A 20,373-nucleotide genomic window follows, 5' to 3' on the forward strand; every position below is an offset into this window, starting at 1 on the left:
TCATGTACCGCGAAGCTGAAAAATAGTCACACGACTCAGAAATGTTTGCTGTTGGTGTATTTAAAAGGAAGAGAAAATATTTTAAAAAGCAAACCACCTCCTTTTGTGTACTGACAAAACATGCGAGTTTGTGGTGTAAGAGGGCGCCCCCTTATGTTTGCTGTCCCTTACTGCAACGATGCTGCTAGTAACTGATGGTTATGGATGCACTTTAACTCAGATTTCACTCATCAATATAAATTCTAAGAGTTAATTACCTACTTATAGAAACATATTAATTCCAGAAGAAAATGTATTTTTACTGCAATGATTTTTCTACCAAGAAGAGGCCCATTAAATATTTTAATCAAGCTGAGCTCCTGTCCTAAAAAATAAAACTTTTCAAATGAATTTCCAGTTGTCAGTAAATTCATTACCGGTAATATAAATATATTCGTAGACCTGGTGCCCAATCTAAAGCTCCTATTTTTACCTATTTAAATTATCAGTCTTGGTGATGTAACTAAGCTGTGGTTATTTTTGCAGCTCGTTTCTAATTAACGACATTACATCATTTCTCACCTTGTCTAAGCTGACACCTGTCCGCTTGACCAGAGCCTGCAGTCTGGCAATTGTCTCATTCTCTCTCAGAAGGTAGGAGTTGAGGGGTGAGGCCAGATTGCCGTTACGCTTGTCAGAGACCATATCAGCTGCTCGGAAGCCCCGGTACTTGGCCTGGCTGTCGCTGGAGTAAATGTTTCCCTCTGGAGACACGCCGAAGGACATGAGCACCTCGGAGATCTCCTGAATGAACTCGAGTTTGTTGGGAAACTGTGGCAACTCCTCTGGCAGTTCAATGAAGTGATTATCAATGTCCACAAAACACAAGTTTGCCTGGAATAAGAAAATAGCAGAGTAATGATTATATTAAATTTAACAAAGCTTTACAGACAGTTATAGTACTGTAAAATTATAGATCCTGTTTTTATAAATTTCATTCAGTTGGACAGTCCAGCCCCCTGAATTAAAAAGGTCACCGATGACTGAAAATATAAAGCTGATACGATCAAAAGAGCAATAACTGACTCTGAAATACTCTGCTATACTTAGTACACTGTGTAGGTTATACGAAGAAAAGGTCTAGTTCAATTCAGTTCATTTCCAATTTAGGGTCGCGGTGGGGAGGAACCTATCCTAGCTGCCATAGGGCATGAGCGGGTTACACCCTGAACAAGTCACCAGTCTCTCGCAAGACCCTGACCCAGAATCTGGTTGTTTACAAGATATTAATCATCAGTGAAAGGGATGACCATCATTCAGCCATCCCAGAGCCCGGTTACGAATGGCTCTACTTCACCTAGACCAACTGAAGACCCACACTGCTATGGCATTAGTGGGTCTATGCTTTGCACCAAACACGAACTTTTATGTTTTCTTATACTGAGCAGCATTATTATTGCAACAACACATCATCACACCAACAGAACATAAGGCTGAAATGAAATAAAAATATGAAGCAGCAAAGCACAAATCAAATCAGTGCAGAAGCTGCAACACAGTTTGTGAGATAAGAACAAATAAAACCATGAAATTAAAGATTTGGTTTCTGGAGTGGTAACACAGTCAAATATTAGACACGACGAAGGTTTACACTCAGCAACTCAGTCACTGCTCTCTGAATGTACCTCCTGTGGCAGCTCTAGCTTGGTGCGGTCATCCTGCCCATTGGAGTGGAGGCCCATTAGATACGGCACAGGAGCATCGAGGAAATGGAGAAGGGAGGCGGGCAGGATGGGAACGTACACATGCTGCCACTGGAAGGGGAACATTAAGGCTGTGATGCTCTCTGCCACCGTCATCAGCCTCTGGTAATCTGTTAAACACAAACAGACAAAAGATAAAGATGGGTGTTTGCAGCAAATACAGCTCTGACATCAGGTTCATCGTCTGATCTGATAACCGATCAAATCTTTAAAATCTTGGTTGATCGTTGTCATTTCCCCTATTATGAAATTTACCAAATGCAGATGCTTTTATGCATTTACTAAGCAAAACATATTGCACAACACTTCCCCCATATCTGAAACCTAAACAATACTCGAGCCAGTAAACAGTGTATGACAGAGGTTACGCAACATGACTGTTTGAATGTTATTTTAATAGGATTACATTGTTATTGCCTTAGCTCTTCTGTTTGCTCTCAGAGTTTGAAATCCATCAGCTGCACCACATGACGTGACAGCTAATCCTGCTATGTTTGCAGTAGCAGTGTTATATATGACCTTTCATCTGCTTGATCACTTATTGGCTGGGGTCAAAAGGTAAAACTTGGCTGATGGTGGCAGTTTCAGGGCAGATTCAGTATCGACGGCACATGTGAGTGACCTAACTGGAGTGCTTATACTTTGTTACAAAACTCTTTTGTTATTCTCTGTTCTGTACTTACAGGAATGAGCTGCATTGATTACCAACCTTTAAGGAATTAGCTGTTATGACACACCAGCTGTGTCCAAATTTAGAATGTGGATCCTGTCTACCTTTATGGAGCAAACTCGCTGTACCAGAATGACAGGGAATGACTTCTGAAGAGCACAGTTGATGTATCCTGAGCAGCCCTGGGTGCTTTATAATCAACTGAGATCTGGATTACTTTAAGTATGGTATTTTCTTGTAAAGTATTTTTTCCTTGTTGCAATGCCACTCTAAATGACAGCCTATTACACACAGCATTTTTAAGGCACCAAACCAGAGATAAACTGGCATATTTCTCTTGCCTGATCACACCCTAAGTTTTGGTTCCTGTAAGGCCCCACCATTTCTTTTGAACACAAACTCCACTGGAGGGCCTTTTGTGGCATCTTTTGGAGGATCCAGACTCTGAAGTGTGACACAGCTTGCCAGCTGGCACTCTGGCCAACGTTAAATTCCTTTATCATGACTCCACACAGCAGCACTCCTCCGAGTTCAGGCTTTTGCACTTGAGCCAACTGGTATACATGTAAATATGTGTCCAGTCCTCCTCATCTGCATTCCTCTTCTATCCCGCTGACACCTACTGCAGATTCGGGAGCAGCTCTGCCTCCCCCGGTACGGTGCCAAAATAAATACCTTTCCTTCATTTGGTCATGTGCTGGTCCATGAGAAGAGACTCTCACCCCAGCCTGGGCCTCTCGCTCATCCCTCTTCTCAGCAGGCTTCCTCTCCCAGGATGGGGACATGAATACTAACATCACCCATCTCCTTCTTAAACTAGGCCACTGACAAGAAACCACTTGAACAAAGGGTCAAGCATTGTCGCTTACACCTAAGGCTGCATGACCTCATCAGTTTAGAATTATCCACACTGAGCAGTGGTAGAAGCTGTGACGGAAGAGTTAGCCTAGTGAGGGTAAATTATGAAGTACAGCAGGTTTAAAATATACACGACATAGAAGTGAAACTCAGCACTGTTCTGATCGAACAACTTCCTGCAGCAGTCTCAGATTGTGTCACTAACACAGGGCACTTGCTAGTTTTGAGCCATTACTATATTAGCAGTGATTAACAGTGAATAAACAAGATAAAACACTCTGTGCTTTCTCTGCAGATGTGGATTAGTTTAGAATAAGGAAGAACCTTTGTGACATTTTGGGCTGACACAGATCCTAAAGATATCATTTGCTGCCGATTTTATTTTGTTCTATGGAAACAAATTCAAATAAACTCTTTTGATGTCTTTTGGGTCTCCATACCATCTTTAAATATTTAGCTAATGTCACACAACAGATAACATCGGTCACTCATTTTGGTAAATGTCATTTTATTTGCCAGTAGGCACAGATCAGTCAGCAGTGATGATATGAACCAGTTGATCTTCAAGCCTGACTACAGTTGTGGTCATGGGCACAAAATACCATGACATTCATGGGCATGAATGTCAAGGTATTTTAGACTTATGATTTCTTTTCCCAGGGTGGAGTGATTGTACAGCATACACATTTAAATACTTAAAAAAATGAACTGGGTGCACACGTTTGAATTTATTCGGATTATGATTTTTTATTTTTTTATTCCCACAGGGTCAAACATACGTAATGTCAAATGCAAACTGCACCTCAACCAGGCGCTCTTGGTAGCTATAAAGAAAAATACTGGGTGGATATTTAACCGGTCTTCTTGGCAGAATTGGTAGAGTTCCTGGCACAGAGTCAACTGATGATCCCGGAATCTGCAGTTGTTTAGAAATGGCTCCAAGAGACTTTCCCAATGTGTAAATCTACATTTCTCTTAGACCTTCACCAATTTCCTTGGACTTTCTCATTGTTCTGAGTATTGCTTAATCTGATGAGTTCTGTCAAACAATTCGGTTGCTGGCACAGAGAAACTGTACCGCAGTATACTGATGTCAAACGTGACGACTAACAAGAAGTTAACAGACCTTGGTCTTGTCAAGTTTAAAAGCATTTTTGAACCTTGTGCACCATTTATTAAAAGATTAAGGTGAATGCAAGTATACCTTTGAACCTGTATTCATAATCTTGACCCTGTAGATTAGAAAAAATCCAAAATGAATTAAAACAATGTATACTGTACAATCATTCCACCCTAGAAAAAGAACAGTTCAAAGAAATCATTAAAAACTCAAAGGTACCATGACATTCACGCCCAGGTTTATGTAAACTTCTGACCACAACTGTATATGAGAGAGATCCTAGATCAGATGCTCAGTTTTTACTATGAATAGCCTAGAACACTAAATATTTTAAGTATAAACCAATATAATTTACTTGATTTAAGTGACTCGTTCCCCTCACAACAACAAAGACCACAAGATTTTTCATGCAAAAAACTATGAAAACTATGATACACTGGAAAGCTGGCATTGTTTAATGATTATTTGTGTGTTGCTAAAAGCCCAGCATGATTCTGTATAATAATGCAGCAGCCTTAAAACACAGAACGTACAGACAGGGGCGCAGCGTCATATTTGTTGTTTTTAAACTTGATTTGTTAAATAATAAATGGACTGATACTTACATAGTGCTTTTCTACTCTCACTGAGCACTCAAAGCACTTTCTTATTGCAAGTCACATTCACACAAACATTCATGCAGTGCTTTACTCTATGCTTCAAGGACACTTCAACATAATGACTGGAGGAACTCTGAGCTGGACTCTACAACCTTCATGATTTTATCTACCTCAGATCTGTGCATTTGCACATCTCCTTCACACCTTTTTGTCCCTCTGACTTCACCTGTCCTGTCACACTCGACTTCAATAACCTCATGTCAGAAAATGACCAAAAAATAAACATAAAAAGTGCTATCTTAATTGTAGTAACGACACACATAGTAGTGTTAGTGTCTGGGAAGGACAGGAAGGAACAGATTGTATTTGAACATCTTGTCCTCTACAGCTTTGTGGAAAAGATGCTATCTACGCTGTTTTTTTCCTTTAATCAGAATTTCAGTGTTATTTTTAGCACATGCCACACACTGTCGTCTCCTTATTTGCAGAGCATCCCCCGCCTCGGTGTGTGGTGTCCCTTCGTAAAAATCCCTCAGCTCTTCCTCAGTGGCAGATTGCCAAGGCTTAACTCTCCACAACACCCTTCACATGTTCTGCAGTGATGAGCCTTATGGGGGTGAAAAGAGGCATGATGTCACTTCCAACCAATAATAATCATCCTGCATCACTTCTCTCCTCCCTGTCTCCGGGTTGCCTAGCAACACCACAGCTTTCCCCATTAAGAGCTTCTCCCTCCTGTGGGCCCTGCAGTTTTGTAAACCATTTGCTTTCGCTTGCAATTGTAATGAATCCCATCAGAACATCAGATCCATCCTTAAGGGATCGCCTAGTTTCTCTGTGCACACGCACACACTTTCTCTAAATGGTGAACACTGAACAAAAACTACATCTGCTTGGCAAAGGTTAATAAGAATGAGAAGTTACTCCTAAAAGAGTTGAGCACCCTATATATTCGGTCCACTAAACGGTCTTTCTAGCTAACAGATCCTATAAAATTAGGTAATTAAATGTGAGATGATTATTGTGGACTCGAAACTGATTTGTATTACTACTGAACAAGTAGTTTTTTTAAATTCCTCAGTTGAGCATTGTTTTTCTCAATTGAGCATTTTTCCCAAGGACACAGGATACATAGATAGACTAAGGAAGGTTATCCTGCACGAGATGGTATAATATGCTTAAAACAATTGTTTCAAACACCAGATTCCTCTGAGCAAGGCTTCCAAAACCTTGGAAATTTCTCTCTCAAACAATCCCCTGTTCCCTTCATTTCTGACAACATTTCTTACACCTGTAATGTAGCAAGGTACTACGCTTCCTACCAGGGAATTCAGAACATTTTTTTAACAACTTTATCTGTTTGGCAGCCAGCTGTTTATAGTAGAAACACATCTGATTTCTGATATGGACAATATGTTGTGCAAATGAGTTCTGACCAAGATTAACACAGGCATTATTATTATTATTATTAGACCATATAATGTTTTACATTTTCTTCCTGTAACTAATAATAACAACACGGTGAGACTAAATATGACTGAAAAGACTAGAATGAATATACAGTGTAACAACATTTTTGTGTGCAATGTAAGTATTCCGTTTCCTTTGTTAGACATCCTTCAAGCTCCCCAGATAATACCTAGTCTCATGGGATGACAGGGACATGTCCCCCAGCTCCAGAGAGATCTCTTGAGACACGACTTTACTAACAGGATCACATGACCTCACCACCCGCAGAGAAGCAGATGTTTCATATCATTTACAATTAGTTTGTCCTTTCAGCTATTTAGAAAACATGTCCAATTTTAATGAACTGTACGAACTAATGTTAAATTCAAGCCTGACTACAGTATATTTGCATATATATTTGATACTTATGCACGTGGATGATGAACATGTGTTTAGGCCAGCAGACCAGCTACTTACGCTGTGAGTAGAGCAGTATCTGCATCTCTAGCAGGGCACACGTGAACAGCTGAAGAACGTTCTCCACCCCCAGCAGGTTAAACATTTCACTGATGGCAAAGTCAAAGAGAGGCAGCTCTGATGTGCTTGGCCTCTGGCACACCACAGGCCCGTAGACGCCTGAGAACTTGAGGGATCGCCCAGAAGGTGGCAAGGGAACCTCGTAGAGGATGTTGTAGATGTAGCTCTCTAGGGGAAGGGGTGGGGGTTGTGGGGAAGAGACAGCCTGATGAAGCTGCTGCAGCACTTTGCTGCAGGCCTGAGCGAAGGCCATGGGTGTTATCAGGCAGATGCACTTTGACACGTATAGCGTGTCGCGGCTTATGTCGTACGAGTTAAAACGCTGCAAACGAGAGATGGCGGGTGCGGCGTGGAGCATGGGACGAGAAGGGGTGTGTTGGTGTCTCTGGTCCTCGGGTCCTTGTGGGGAGGTGGGAGTGTGCAAGATATCATACTGCTCTGCGTTGTGCATGTGGTAAAGAGTCTGCATGGCACTGCAGATCTGCTTACTGGTCACCTCCTCGAAGAAGGTGAGGGCAAAGCCATAGGTCCGAGAGCCATCCTCTCTGGTGATGATAAAAGAGTGGAACTGAGGCTCCCGAGAGTCCATCTGCGTCCTGAACGACAGACCCTTTGGCATACAGAGCTGCAAAAAGGATATACAGGAGAGGATTCAGAGAGCTGAAGAAAGACAAAGGGCTCATCATGGAGATGAAACTGTAGCTGGATAGATTCAAATTATTTCCTGCAGATCAAACAGGCATGATATAATGTTTTCATTTCCGAGCTTTAGAGACAGTGGTAGGATCGCTTTCCTCCTCCCGTTGCGTGTCTTTAATTCAAATTAATAATCTCCTGACTCACAGACAACAGCAAAAATTATTTAAAAGTTAAAACAAAATTACTATACAATATTTCACTGCATTCAAAAAAATACTTATACATGCTTTATATGGAGAATTGTTGATTTGCTCCTTAACAGATCTATCTTATTCTTAAGGCCTATCAGGATTTTTCCAAGGTCGAAACCACAGGGGTCCAAGTGATTTGCTCATCACATCAATTTTTCACTGACAGTTCATCACTTGCAGTTATTCCACGCTATGTTTACCTAAACCCTCAATGTTTTTACCACCCTGTCATATGCCAGCTACATCCTTTACTCCCATTAGAGGTCCCTTAAATCGATCAGCTGAGATCAGTTGAGAAAAAGTTTAACCTGGGATCAGCCCACTTCATATAGACGCAGGCTATTTTGTCTGTTTCCTCTTTAACTCACTGAATGACATTGACTTTTTAATGTCTCCCACACAGGTGCTTGTCCCTTCCTGTGTGGATGCCCTATAAGAGTATGTGTTACCTAACAGAAATCTCTCTCTTGTTTGTTATTTATGGCCATTTCTATTTTTTCAATATTATATCCAAGTGAAATATTTTTATCGCAGGCCTGGTGATTTTCCTTTGGTAGAAAGCCAAAAAAATGTTTAAAATGTAAGGGTTCTTAAGTTGTATCAGCATCATACCATACCATGCCCACTGCATCCTGGTCAAAAGGATTCCACTCGACATTGTCTGGATAATGTGCTAGGACTTTGGATTTAAAGGTTCTCCGCAGTGGACTCTGCTCAAAATTCTCACCTGAAAGTCAAACAAACAGAGAATGCAGAAAAAAATAAAAAAGGAAAAAAAAACAGGAGACAAACAGTTAAGAAACCAGATTTCCAGATGCAGACGCAAGAGCAGAACAGTCGGCTTAAAAATGTCAGCTGCAGCTCCAGAGGAAAGAGCACATTAGCATATTTGTCTTGAGAGGAAAATTGTATTGCATCAAATAAAGCTGCCAGCCTCCTGCTGTCGAAGGTAAAAAGAAAAATACACTCAAACAGCAGCATTCGATAATTCAAATTAGATCGTAAAAAAATAATGAAATATAGCCAACTTTAACATATCTCGATGCTTCCTGACAGCTTTATTGGCAATACAGAGGGACACGGAAAATAATCAGTCATAGAAGCGCAAATTGAGTTGATTCAAACCCAGAGCTAAGCAGAAGTGATGCACATACCAAGGCAGTACTGAAAAGTCATTCAGAGCGTAGGGGGAGAGTAAACACTGACCAAGCAATGGCAGTGCAGGCAGCACTGAATTTGTGTGTGTGTGAGAGAAACAGAAGCAGTGATTGTCAAACATCAGCTCGTTGTTCAGCTGCTGCTGAAGGAGGTGAGGGAGACGGAGGAGGGGGAGAGGAGAAATCAAGAGTGTGCAAAACAGAAAAGACGTGTCCCCACACCTGTACAGAAAACAACTGAAAACACAGCTGTGCAGCAACAAAAGAGGGCTGCCGAGAAAATAAAGTGTGCCGGGTTTAAAGGGTTTAAGGGTTGAAGCTGAACTTAAGTTAGCAGGAAGAGACGTGTGTGTGGTGGGAAGGTTACCTTCATTTGCCAGTTTTCCTCTGGCCCCATCTCTGAATTTAGTAGCTTCTATATACTGGCATAAAGCTACACAACAAATAAAAAAAAATAGAATTAAAAGCCTGCTTCTTAATGGGTAGCGCATCACTTCTTATGTTGTGTTAACAGATCACGCAGCTGAGAACAAGCTGCACACTCGGAGGACATTATCGCGTCTGGGGACAGGTGGGTATGTTAATTCAAGCCAACTGGTGGGGATATGACACTAGGATGCTGTGTTTCGCTGTGTCACAGTTTCCTCTTCTTTTATGGATCATGCAAATCCATACTGCTGCAATGACAGGGACTATATCCACAACACAACCAAGTTAGCAGCAGCACTCTCAGCCAAACGCAACCCTTTACTACCATGCACACACTGACAAAGTTAGTCTACTACTGTCTAACTGTTGAAATCTTTAACAAGTACATCCATGTCTGGGAAACCAGACATGGATTAATAAAGGCCTCCACTTAAAAAAAAAAGTGGGCTAGGGTTAATCCATGTCTGGGAAACTCAGCCATACAGTTTTAAACTTTTATTCATGAGTACTCCAAGAAGAAAGGTGTAGTATTTTTCTTTTTTTTCCCCCCATGATTTTAAAATAAGGCTGTCTATTACTAACAATTAAATAATGTAGCAAGTGTTATCTCTGTAGCCAGATACAAAGAATAAATAACCACAATAATGAGTCACAGCTTTGAAGTGGGTGACACATTCATCATTAGCATTACACAGTCCACATACATTGCACTCAGTACTCACCGAGCACAGTGAATGTGGATTAATACAAACCTGCAAATACTTCCTAACAAAGACCCTCTCTGAAGTCCTTTTGGGAAACATTTCCATATGTGTGATCCGCTCTAAAACATTTTCAATTTCATGCTGGAAAACATGTCATGGTTTGGCAAAATGCGCCGATGTTTAGATGCTATCAGCAAAGAGTCATGGGTTAGATTACAGCCCTGCAGCTCAGTTTCGATTTTTATATTTTACACACACACACACACACACACACACAAAAAAAGACCCTCTGCAGTCCTTCCAGCCAGTTATCGTTTCTGTCTTTCTCATGCATCGCATTGAACAAACATCAATGAGAGCAAATTACAGCAGCATGTCAAACCCAAAACATGCCACTGACTGTTTTCTAGCGACATCACCTTCAAAATAAAGCTTTTATCAGGCTACTGTGACCTGTGAGATCCATGAAAATCAGTTTACACAGCTTTTATAAAATGACTCAGTAATGACACATGCACACAGACAAGAAACGATCGCTTTCTCAAGTCTGGGGGATTGCATTAATTCGCTCTGCTGCACATTAGCATTTTACCAAGAACCCTAGCTAAACTTTTTGAAAATGATGGATTAAAGTTATATCAATAGGAAACATCAGATGGCAAAAGTATCCGCTGGATTCAAAAGTCTTATCCTTTTTAAATCGGACATTAATAAAAGTGTTGACTGACGTGACAAACAGGTTCACATTAGAGTCCTCAGTACAGACACACAGATCCTGGCAAGGGAATAAAAGTCTTACGGATTAAGTGCTTTAATCTCTTGGTTACTTTCATATCCAAACAGCCCACGGGGAAGAAACTAGGCCAGGAACACATCTCAGACTACAAAAACCCCAGCAACTGAAGGCAGTAAGATTATTAATTAAAAATAATTACATATGGTGATAATTCATAACAACCTTATGTAAAGCACTTAGGTGTCATTTGATTTTCCTTAAGCAAATGTAAAATGCAGCACAACTGATGCAAAATGGCATCTGCTACTCATGAGGACGCAATGTAGGTCAAACTCAACGACAGAACGCAGACACAGACATGGAGCACGATGGATTCAAGCTGATTGTTAACCCGTTCAGTAGTACAACAAACATCTGGAAGCATCTGGCTGTGCAGCAAATAAGAGATGGCATGTTCTTTTAATTTAAATAACAAAATCAACTTAAAAACAAACACCTGGCTCTTAAGCTACTACAGAAAAGTTTGTTGACTGTGAAACTCATGAGCACAGATGAGCAACGCCTTATAGGAAGCCACAACAAAACACTGCAGAGGTGTGTAAAATAAAGCAGGCATAACAGCGCTTCCCAAAGAAAACACATATGAGGATCTAACGTTTCACTTGCAAAAACATGCAGAGCTTTTACTAAATAAAGGCGGCTTTGAATGGGGAGTAATGTTACTCAGATTAAATTCCAAGAAGTAAAAGTTAACCCTGTGAGTTCTAAGTTATCCCTACTTTTGACTCTAAAAGGGGCGTTCACACAGCAAGCGATGCACTCATTGCTCATCACTTTGTCGTTGATGATCAGTCATTAGTGGACATTCTAGGCTCCAGTTGCCTAGGTAACCCTCAAATGTAATTACCACCCTGTCGTAAGTCAATATGCAGTATCCTGCACTTTCACTGGTAGAACTTGAACTTCTCACATCAAATTTGATTAAACTTTAGTTCAGGTCCCGCCCATTTCCCTTCACTTTCACTTGAAGTCGTAGAATCTCACTGACTTCCTGTTGTCTTTGGTTGGCACATCACTGCTAGTCGTTTCCTGTGTGGATGCCCCTTGACTATATGCTCTCAGAACATGTACATTTTTAATTGTTTTCCCAAATTCAAGTCAATCCAAGTTTGTTGCTTTTCTCCAAAACTCTGGGTTAGGGTGATGATATCAGGATCATCACTTGTCATGACCTAGATGTCACAGTGCAAACAAAGAGTCTATGGCAAATTTACAAAGCTTACAATTCTAGAAAAATCTCCATTTATGTAAATGCAACGGCCATAATTAAATGCTATTTTTAACATGTGACTGGAAACAGCCACAGTTTTACAATATTAAATTTGAGCTTTATCAAAACTAAAAATATCATTCCCAGATTTGCATTTTCCACAGCTGTCCACATAGGATGATGTGGCTGCTGTGTTACATCATGAGGCTTAAGTGAAGCTGCCTGAGACAGGTGTTCGCTTCAGCTTCATCTTTATAATTAAAACTAATTACAAGCCAACTGCCTCACCTGGAGAAGCCATTTGTTAACATAAACACCAACAGACGCTACAGTGTAAACATCGTCTTCCTTTGTCATATTCTCCAGCTAATGGACTGTGATGTAATAGAGAGTGTGGACCGGTAGCAGTGGGAGTAGAGCGTCACTGAGCTCCTCATCCTGCAAGCCAGGGACCACCCACAGCTCTGCATCCCTCCTGTGCTCACGAATACACACACACACACACACACACACACACACACACACACACACACACACTCCTACTATGGCACGGTTCACTAGGCTAGACATAAAGGGATGCACCTCCCTGACTGTAAAGCTATATTCAAACACGACTAAACTCCCTGCAGCACAAAGTGTTGTACAGACTGCTGACACGTCAAAACAGCTCAGCAGCAATAACATCGACACTCATTCACCTAGCAGGCCCGGCACTGGCAGAACATGATAGCTCACTCACAGCCTAAACTCCCCGCCATCACAGCTCATGGTCCCCTGTGTGCTTTCTGTGAGTTTGACAAAAGGATAAGTTCGATTTTTTCCCCCCACTTGTTACAGTGTGGGATGATTTCTAAGCCGACACACCAAAGTTGCTGTCTTATCGCATTCAATTTAGTTGTTAACATGACTTAAAAGCTATTAGCCAAAAACACCAGCACGGTGTTTCTTAGTTAGTCTTGAGGTAAGAAAGTGTTTAACTCTGGAACACTAGTTTGCAGTTTTGTAACACTATCACTAACGTTGCATATATTTTACCCGAAAAAAGATAGCTCCCATTAAAATACATTAAGGTACCCTATTCACATCTCATACAACTCTATAAAAAAGGGTCTAAAATTAATGAAAGGTTAGGGACTTATTAATGAAAAAAATCCAACAAAAAATAAATAAATAACAGAACTGGGAACTTGACTATAAAACTTTTTGACCAGTGGAAATTACCATTAAGTGAGCTTTAGTCATCGCATGGGTGAAAAATCACCCTATGTTGGTGTTTTAGGTTAAGAAAAATGTCGAGATGTCAAGGAATTCCCATAACAGTAACTGACCTTTTAATAAAAACACTATCATTACACAATAGTACAACATACAAAAAAAAAGACAAGCTGACCACATAAATAAAAGACAAGTTCTTTTAACTGTCAACACATCATCTGATCACATTAAACTATGGTCATTTCGCAGACTGTATATAAAAGATGGTAACCCCTATTGTTATATCACCCATTGGTTACTGTACCCCTGAAGCCCTGAGCATTTTCACAGTTGCTGTCTTGAGGTTTTGAAATGAGAAGTTACGAGCAAAGGGTGGATCTGACTGAGAAACCAAGGGGCACTGTACACTCTGATTGACAATTCATTAACCAGGGGGTATACCCTGGCTAACCTCCTTTCTGACTATAGCAATGACCGTAATTTACGAAATGTCCATCATGTTCTGTTCAATCGGACTTGAAATTAGTGACCAAGCCTCATAAACTGAACAGGAAAGTATTTATTTATAAGGAAATGACCCCGTTGGCTTCACTTTTCACTTTCCATCTTTTGTAACATCTATAGTTGTAAATGGCTGTGTTGAGTAAGGGAAGAAACCAGCAGACACAACACCCTCTGTGGTGATTTTACAACTAGATGTTCTTTTCGGAAACCAGACGAGCTGCCTTCACTGACCCAGAGAGTCTTGTAGAAAGATGTCTTCGAACCTGGTAATGTCACACTGTCAAAACTTTTAATATAATATACAAACCAACATCAATAAAAATATCTTCCCTGGATATAATATTATACCAGGACAGGCTTAATTTTTTTTTCCATAGTAAAGTTTTCAACTTGTCATACAAAGGAGAGCTTATCACAGTGGCTCCGTCTTTAAGGTAATTAAGCTGAAATTCAATAACCACTGAATTTTAACTCCCACATGTTGAACACTGCAGTAAAACCACCATCACTCACCACTCAACATTGTTACACTCTTGTACAGTCGCCAGTAATAGTGTTATTAGCTACAATGTAACTGCTAGGTAGTATTCATTCCCTCTTCTCTCAGGAAAACTGTCCCTGACAGATTAAATGGTCAAAATTAGTTCACCTTTGATAATGAAGCTGAAATATGGCACATAACCTACAAATACCAGACAGGCTAAAATCAGCAGCTTATCTACAGAGTGGTGAGAAGATGCCGTAGGGCCATAAAACCTGGTCTAACACCGCAGCAGCCTGAAATTTCAGCACACATCTGCTAGCAGCCAGGGGATTGAACTGCGGAGAAATTTGACCTGGTGGAAAAACAACCTTTTACACAAGAATGTGCAGGTTTAATTACTCTGCCATGACTGGGAAGAATGCAAACCTTCATCATTCAGCAAGTGGAGTTTAAAAGCCATTCTACAGTTGTGCACAAGGATAAAATATTTGCTATTTTAAATCAAGATAAATGTGAAAATAAGACCTGTTCTTGGATATTATGATCAGTGGGAAGTAGGCTTCCACTTTTTGCATTTCCATTTGAAATTCTATTTTAAAGAGATTGTAAATGTTATTTAACACAAAAAAAAACAAAGAAACTTGGGTCTCTTCAGCTTTGCACCATCAAGTTGCAGATGCTGTGAATGTTCTTGTAGCTCCAGTAGTTCCAGCCCATTGGTAGCAGCGCACAGACCTCAAAGCTCCGTAACTGCATGCTACACGCCAATATGCACAGCGGGGGGGATATATGCGGTTAACCTCAAAGCGTTTGCCTACAAACTTCTACTTACAGCCTTTTATTTTTTTTACCAGAACAGTTTGATATCTCCAACAGTGAGTTGAGACAATTCATTTCAAATTTTCAGTCCTGCGGGCAAAAAGTAGCGCTTTCCTCCTGCTTGATATATTAAAACAAAAACTGAGGTGTTATCAATAATAGGATCAAATCACTTGGCACAGCGTATACAGCCAGCTCTTGTATGAGGTCCCCTATATTCAGCGCCATATAATTTTAGCTGTACACTTTGCCCTGGAGGATCGCGAGGTTTCTAATAACTCTTCAAACTGCATCAAAAGGTTCACTGATGCATTTTCAAACGGATATTTAAAAATACCGGCCAGGTCCAGAAATACACAGCTCTGAGTGAAAATATGAAAGACGACATTTTGCATTTAAAGCTTTCAGCTTTCATGTTGAGCCATTCAACCTCATTTGTTTGCCGAGTCGGATTCGGGGACAGAGAGGGAGAGAGCGAGAGAGAGGCTGCCTGGGAAATTCAAAAGAGATGTTTAGCATTTGAATAGGTGGAGCCTGTCTGCATGTGTACTTATATCCTTCAGCTCCCTGTGCTTCCAGCGTGGCCTGTAAAGCTGCAGGGTTATACATATGCTAATCAGGTCCTCCCTAAGCTGCCAAACACCACGCTGTAAGAAAGTTTCGGTCATTCTTTGTGGATTGACTGTACGTGAATCACCACTGGATCATACTGAGAAAGAGGAACAAGCATGCAGAGTTTCATTTAAATCTTTTCTTGTAAGATGCCTTCAAGTCATTTAAAATGTTTCTGTATGTGCAGTTTTCTTGTTCATAACGTCAACATATACTCATTTCGGATATCACCTTTTGAGGTCTTTTAAGGTCTGTGACATACAGCTGTGTCGTTACATTCAAATTTTTAAGGTTACACAACTGAATGAAACATTTGTTTAGAAATCATAGTTATCCCATATTTAATATGGCCAAAACAGATTAATCTGCTGGTTCTGTCCTCACTTGTGTTTATTCCTTAGTTTCAATTATCGTTTGGCCTGAAATTGTCTGGTCTTTGGATGTGTCGTTTGCACTGGTCCAAAACCCAAACATTTATATTTTACTAGGAAAGAGTTCAAGACAAGGAAAAGCGGAAAACTAAAAAGTTAGAAGCTGGAATCAATTTACGTTTTTTTAAGTGCTCCAAAACATTACCTCAAATGGTACAGCAATAAACACTCTTGACACCCAAGTCTTTACTTTACTATTTAAAGTTGTGACTACTTCGTCTTCTTCCTCTTAATCCATGATTTCTTTCATCTTTTTCAGATGGCCAGATCTCCTTAGGTTAAAGCCAAAACTCTTTTTGCCATCTTCTTTTTTTTTTTTTTTTAAATATATATATGTATCTACATTTCGGGACAACTAATGAAAACTGTAAACCCCCAGGTATACCTGTAGCACATGCTTAGCTGACATGATCATACATAAGCAATAACAATGGAATTTCCACACCATTTCCTCTTTTCAACTCAGACTGAAACAGCTGATAAGGGCAAGCCCCTAACCTCGTTCTACAGTAAACAGCAGCAAGATGCAGTAAGTAGAACAACATCAGTGAAGTTTGACCTCAGAGTCCCGGTTTGCATGTCGAAGCAAAGTTTCAGTCTAGTCAGAAGGCCTTAAGAGAAACCTCATCACGCACGCAGAAGCATTAAGTATGCAGGCGCAATATGCAGGTGATTTAAAAATATGCAAACCCAACCTGCAAATTATATATTCATCTGTGTCTTTTCGCTTGTGTCCAAAATGAGCTGTTACCCACTCTGGGTAATTTTAGTGTCTTGAGCGTTGAGTGAAGAACAACACAGCTGTCAATTACACAATAGGGCCTTCTTAATTCGTAGCTTTGCTGCTACACAATGGTACCAAACCACAGTTTGAAGAATGGAAATCAATCACACAGCACAGCAATATCCCCACTAATACATGGCTGTCATTTTCACAGTGTTTGCTTTGTTGCACGTTTTGAAAAGCTCTACTTCGGAACTGTAAAATGTAGCTTTACTGTATCGATGGGAGGCCAAATCGCCGCATTAGTATGGACGCTTCAGACAACTCGTGCTTGGCGCATGGTTGGGCTGAGTTAAAATGCAAAACAGAGCACGTATTTAATTTTATTTTGCCAATTCAAAGTGAATTTTGTGCTAAAGATGCAAAAAGGAACTTAATTTAAGGAAGTGAAAATAGGAAGTTGGGGGTGCTGAGGCTCTGAAAACTAAAAGGATTTTTGGTTAGGTTATTCATCTGAGAAGAACAGACGCTTCTTTCAACCACAACAGCAACTCTGCGGGGCTCTCACTACCTGCTGAGTCATAATAAATCACACAGATACGGGAGAGAAAATAAATAACAAAAGAGATTAAAATCAACTCTTCACTGAAGCTGATCCCTTTTAATCACTGGACTGAAAGGACAAGTTGAAAAAAGACAAGTGCAACTAAAGACTAAAAATCAGGTTTAAAAATGGCTTCACTAATTGGAATGGTGCCTCAAGTGAGAAGAAGCCTACACCCCTCAACTTGATCACTCTCATTCAGCTTACAGATGGGTGACGTTACAGCTCAAGAATGTAAATATCGTGTTAAAAGACATCATGTGAGCTGACTGGACTGGCATTTTTCTTTCAACATTCAGGGGTTTTCCCTTCAGTAGAGGCAGGTGCTCTGGAAACCCCTGACAATATTACCGCAAGAGAGAGAAAAATGATGGAGATCTCAGAATTTAAAAAAAAAAAAAAAAGCACTGTGGCCATGCTGTCATCGTCCACAGATTGTATCAGAGCCCTGGCTTTCGAGGAACTCTTCCTCCACAGTTTCACATGCACATATATTCACAAAAAGCTCTATTTCATCCACAAGCCATGCTCATGCAGGTAAACTCATAACAAAAAAAGGACCTCAGTCTCTAAGCAAAGCAGTATCAAGGTGTGTAACAACATGCTGTCCTCTTATTAGATCTTTAAGCTATTTATGTAATAGTCTGTAAAGAGCTGGGTGTGCTACAAGAGGAGGAAGAGGATGGTTACATGTTCATTGAGGGTCTCTGGTAGATGATGAGGATGTCAGAGGTGGGATCTGACCGGTAACCTTTTGTGTCGTTACCTTGAGTACCTGGTCTCCTCTAGTGAAAGCCACGAGACAGTAGGATACCTCGTCACATGCAATTAGATTACACTGGCATCAGTGTTACAACAACACCAAGCCTGATTTCACTGTAGGCAAAGCGTTTCCTTATGTAAAATGTGTATACTGCGTAGCGTCAGCATCAATTCACACGAATACACCCGGAGTGTGAAATGCAGCAGGGACTCTATCGACAGCCTTTGAATTTAAATGCATGTCAGCGCTTCAAACGAGGCATAACCAGCCAGTAATCCCCTTCGCTCTTCATCGAGCGTAACAAACAAACAGGCTGGGAGAAGATGAGCTAGGCCTGGCGTTAGGTTCGCTCTGTATTTACCCTGGAAACATACATTAACCGAATTCATAGATGACATGCACAAAAAAAGCATTACAGTCTCATTATCAACGCCGACTCTTTGTTATGATACCCGTTCATTCCTCTCTTCTTATTATTTTGTTTTTTTGCCCCAGCATCAGCCCGACATTTACCCAGATGGCTAATGTGCTTACCGGACAGTTCGTCGGGTTCCAGCCCGCTTTCGGTGTCGAGTCCGCAGATCACAAAATAATCTGCGAACCGGCAGGAACCGGAGCTGAAGCCGGTGGTCATTTTGAGACTGGTCCGGTGGTACCCTTATCCCTAAAACAGGGAGCATATTAAAGGAACTCGGAGAAGTGATTTCTCCGTGCCATTACCGACGATACGCTGCTGCGAAGCTCGAAAATCACTACCGACACTGAGCTAACCTGATCAGCTCGCAGCAAGGGACATCCTTTCGAGCGCCTTCACAATAAACCTTCATACAGGGAGAAATCGGCCTTCAGAATAAAAGTCAAGAATAAATAAATAAATATATATAAATATATATAAATTTAAAATTTTATATGAGAAAAAATAACAGCATAGAGAACTTTATTGAATATGAGGAAGTCTATAGTACGAAACAACTATAACCCTAGTAGTATTTTTTTTAAGAATAATAAGATTTCCAGTTAGCCACACTGTTAAGTTATTTACAGTGATCAAAATTGATACTAAATCATCACCTTGGCGCATGGATAATATTCATACCTAGACATATAATCATGAATGAGCGATGGTTTAAGTCTAAAAATTCTGTCGTAATTTAATATTAATAATATTTCAACTGACACAATCGAAATTCAGTTACGGTATTCATTTAGAGCAATTTATTTATTTAATAATTTATTTATGAACCCAGAGACGCTCAAAGGTAGTGCCCTTGGGAAAGGAAAGATATCTTCCGTTGCCTCCCAGAAAAACTGAAAGAATTAAAGTTCTGTATCCATCATCTGAACCAGCTGCATAAATGTGCTACGCCAAGGTTGTGGTTTCTGAGCTTTCATCTACCAGAGATTTTAGGTGTACTGCTCAAGAGCCAAAGTGTACTCATGCATCGTAAAAAGCAATGGATTAGTTGTACTTTTTCATGGAAGCATCAAAGTGTGGTCTTCTAATATTCTATGATTTGAATTTGTTGAGTACATTAGTGAAAGAAGTCCGTATGAATATTGTGTGAATATGTCAGGGTGCGAAAATATTTGTAGAGTAACATTACAATGAACTGTACTGCAACAGTGGATGCTGATACAAGTAACTAAGCAATAAAATGTAAGTTGATTTAATAAAGAACATCACTGCGTTGTCATTCCTCTAAGTGTTATGACTCATGTTTTTGTTAATTGTTAAATCAAAGCTAAATTTTTCCATCTGTTATATTTTAAAACATTACCGCTGCTACACATGCAAAACTAGATTACACTTAATGGGTTATTTTAACCAAACAGGCGATGCTGCTTTACAGTTATGTTACAATGTCACCACCTGGTGGCACTAAATAACTCTAACGACTGCTTTCTTTGTTGTATATTTCAGTATTATTAAATATGTGCACTGTACACACTATGTTCAGAACTCATATTGTGTAAAGATTTTAATGACTCAATAAATACATATTTTAAAAAAACAGAACAGAAATTTGAAATCTGTAAACACTTCATACTGCAATAC

At 40.1% G+C, this 20,373-nt stretch overlaps 1 protein-coding gene across 4 annotated transcripts in view; it reads right to left on the reverse strand.

The window, feature by feature from the left end:
* The window catches only part of dennd5a (DENN/MADD domain containing 5A), a 34,643-nt gene extending 15,555 nt beyond the window's left edge, over window positions 1-19,088 (reverse strand). For 2 of the 4 annotated variants that reach the window (XM_063475295.1, XM_063475280.1), the window contains exons 1-6: window positions 18,852-19,088; window positions 9,390-9,455; window positions 8,483-8,592; window positions 6,916-7,600; window positions 1,665-1,852; window positions 562-873 (exon numbers count right to left, since the gene is read on the reverse strand). In XM_063475295.1, coding sequence (XP_063331365.1) covers window positions 562-873; window positions 1,665-1,852; window positions 6,916-7,600; window positions 8,483-8,592; window positions 9,390-9,455; window positions 18,852-18,951 — 1,461 coding nt within the window. In that variant the 5' untranslated portion in view covers window positions 18,952-19,088. The remainder of the gene's footprint in view (window positions 1-561; window positions 874-1,664; window positions 1,853-6,915; window positions 7,601-8,482; window positions 8,593-9,389; window positions 9,456-18,851) is intronic. The other 2 variants (XM_063475304.1, XM_063475288.1) reach the window with 1 other exon arrangement.
* Window positions 19,089-20,373: the final 1,285 nt, after the last annotated feature.

This window comes from Pelmatolapia mariae, linkage group LG1, assembly GCF_036321145.2.
Source record: "Pelmatolapia mariae isolate MD_Pm_ZW linkage group LG1, Pm_UMD_F_2, whole genome shotgun sequence".
NCBI classification, from domain to species: Eukaryota; Metazoa; Chordata; class Actinopteri; order Cichliformes; family Cichlidae; genus Pelmatolapia; species Pelmatolapia mariae.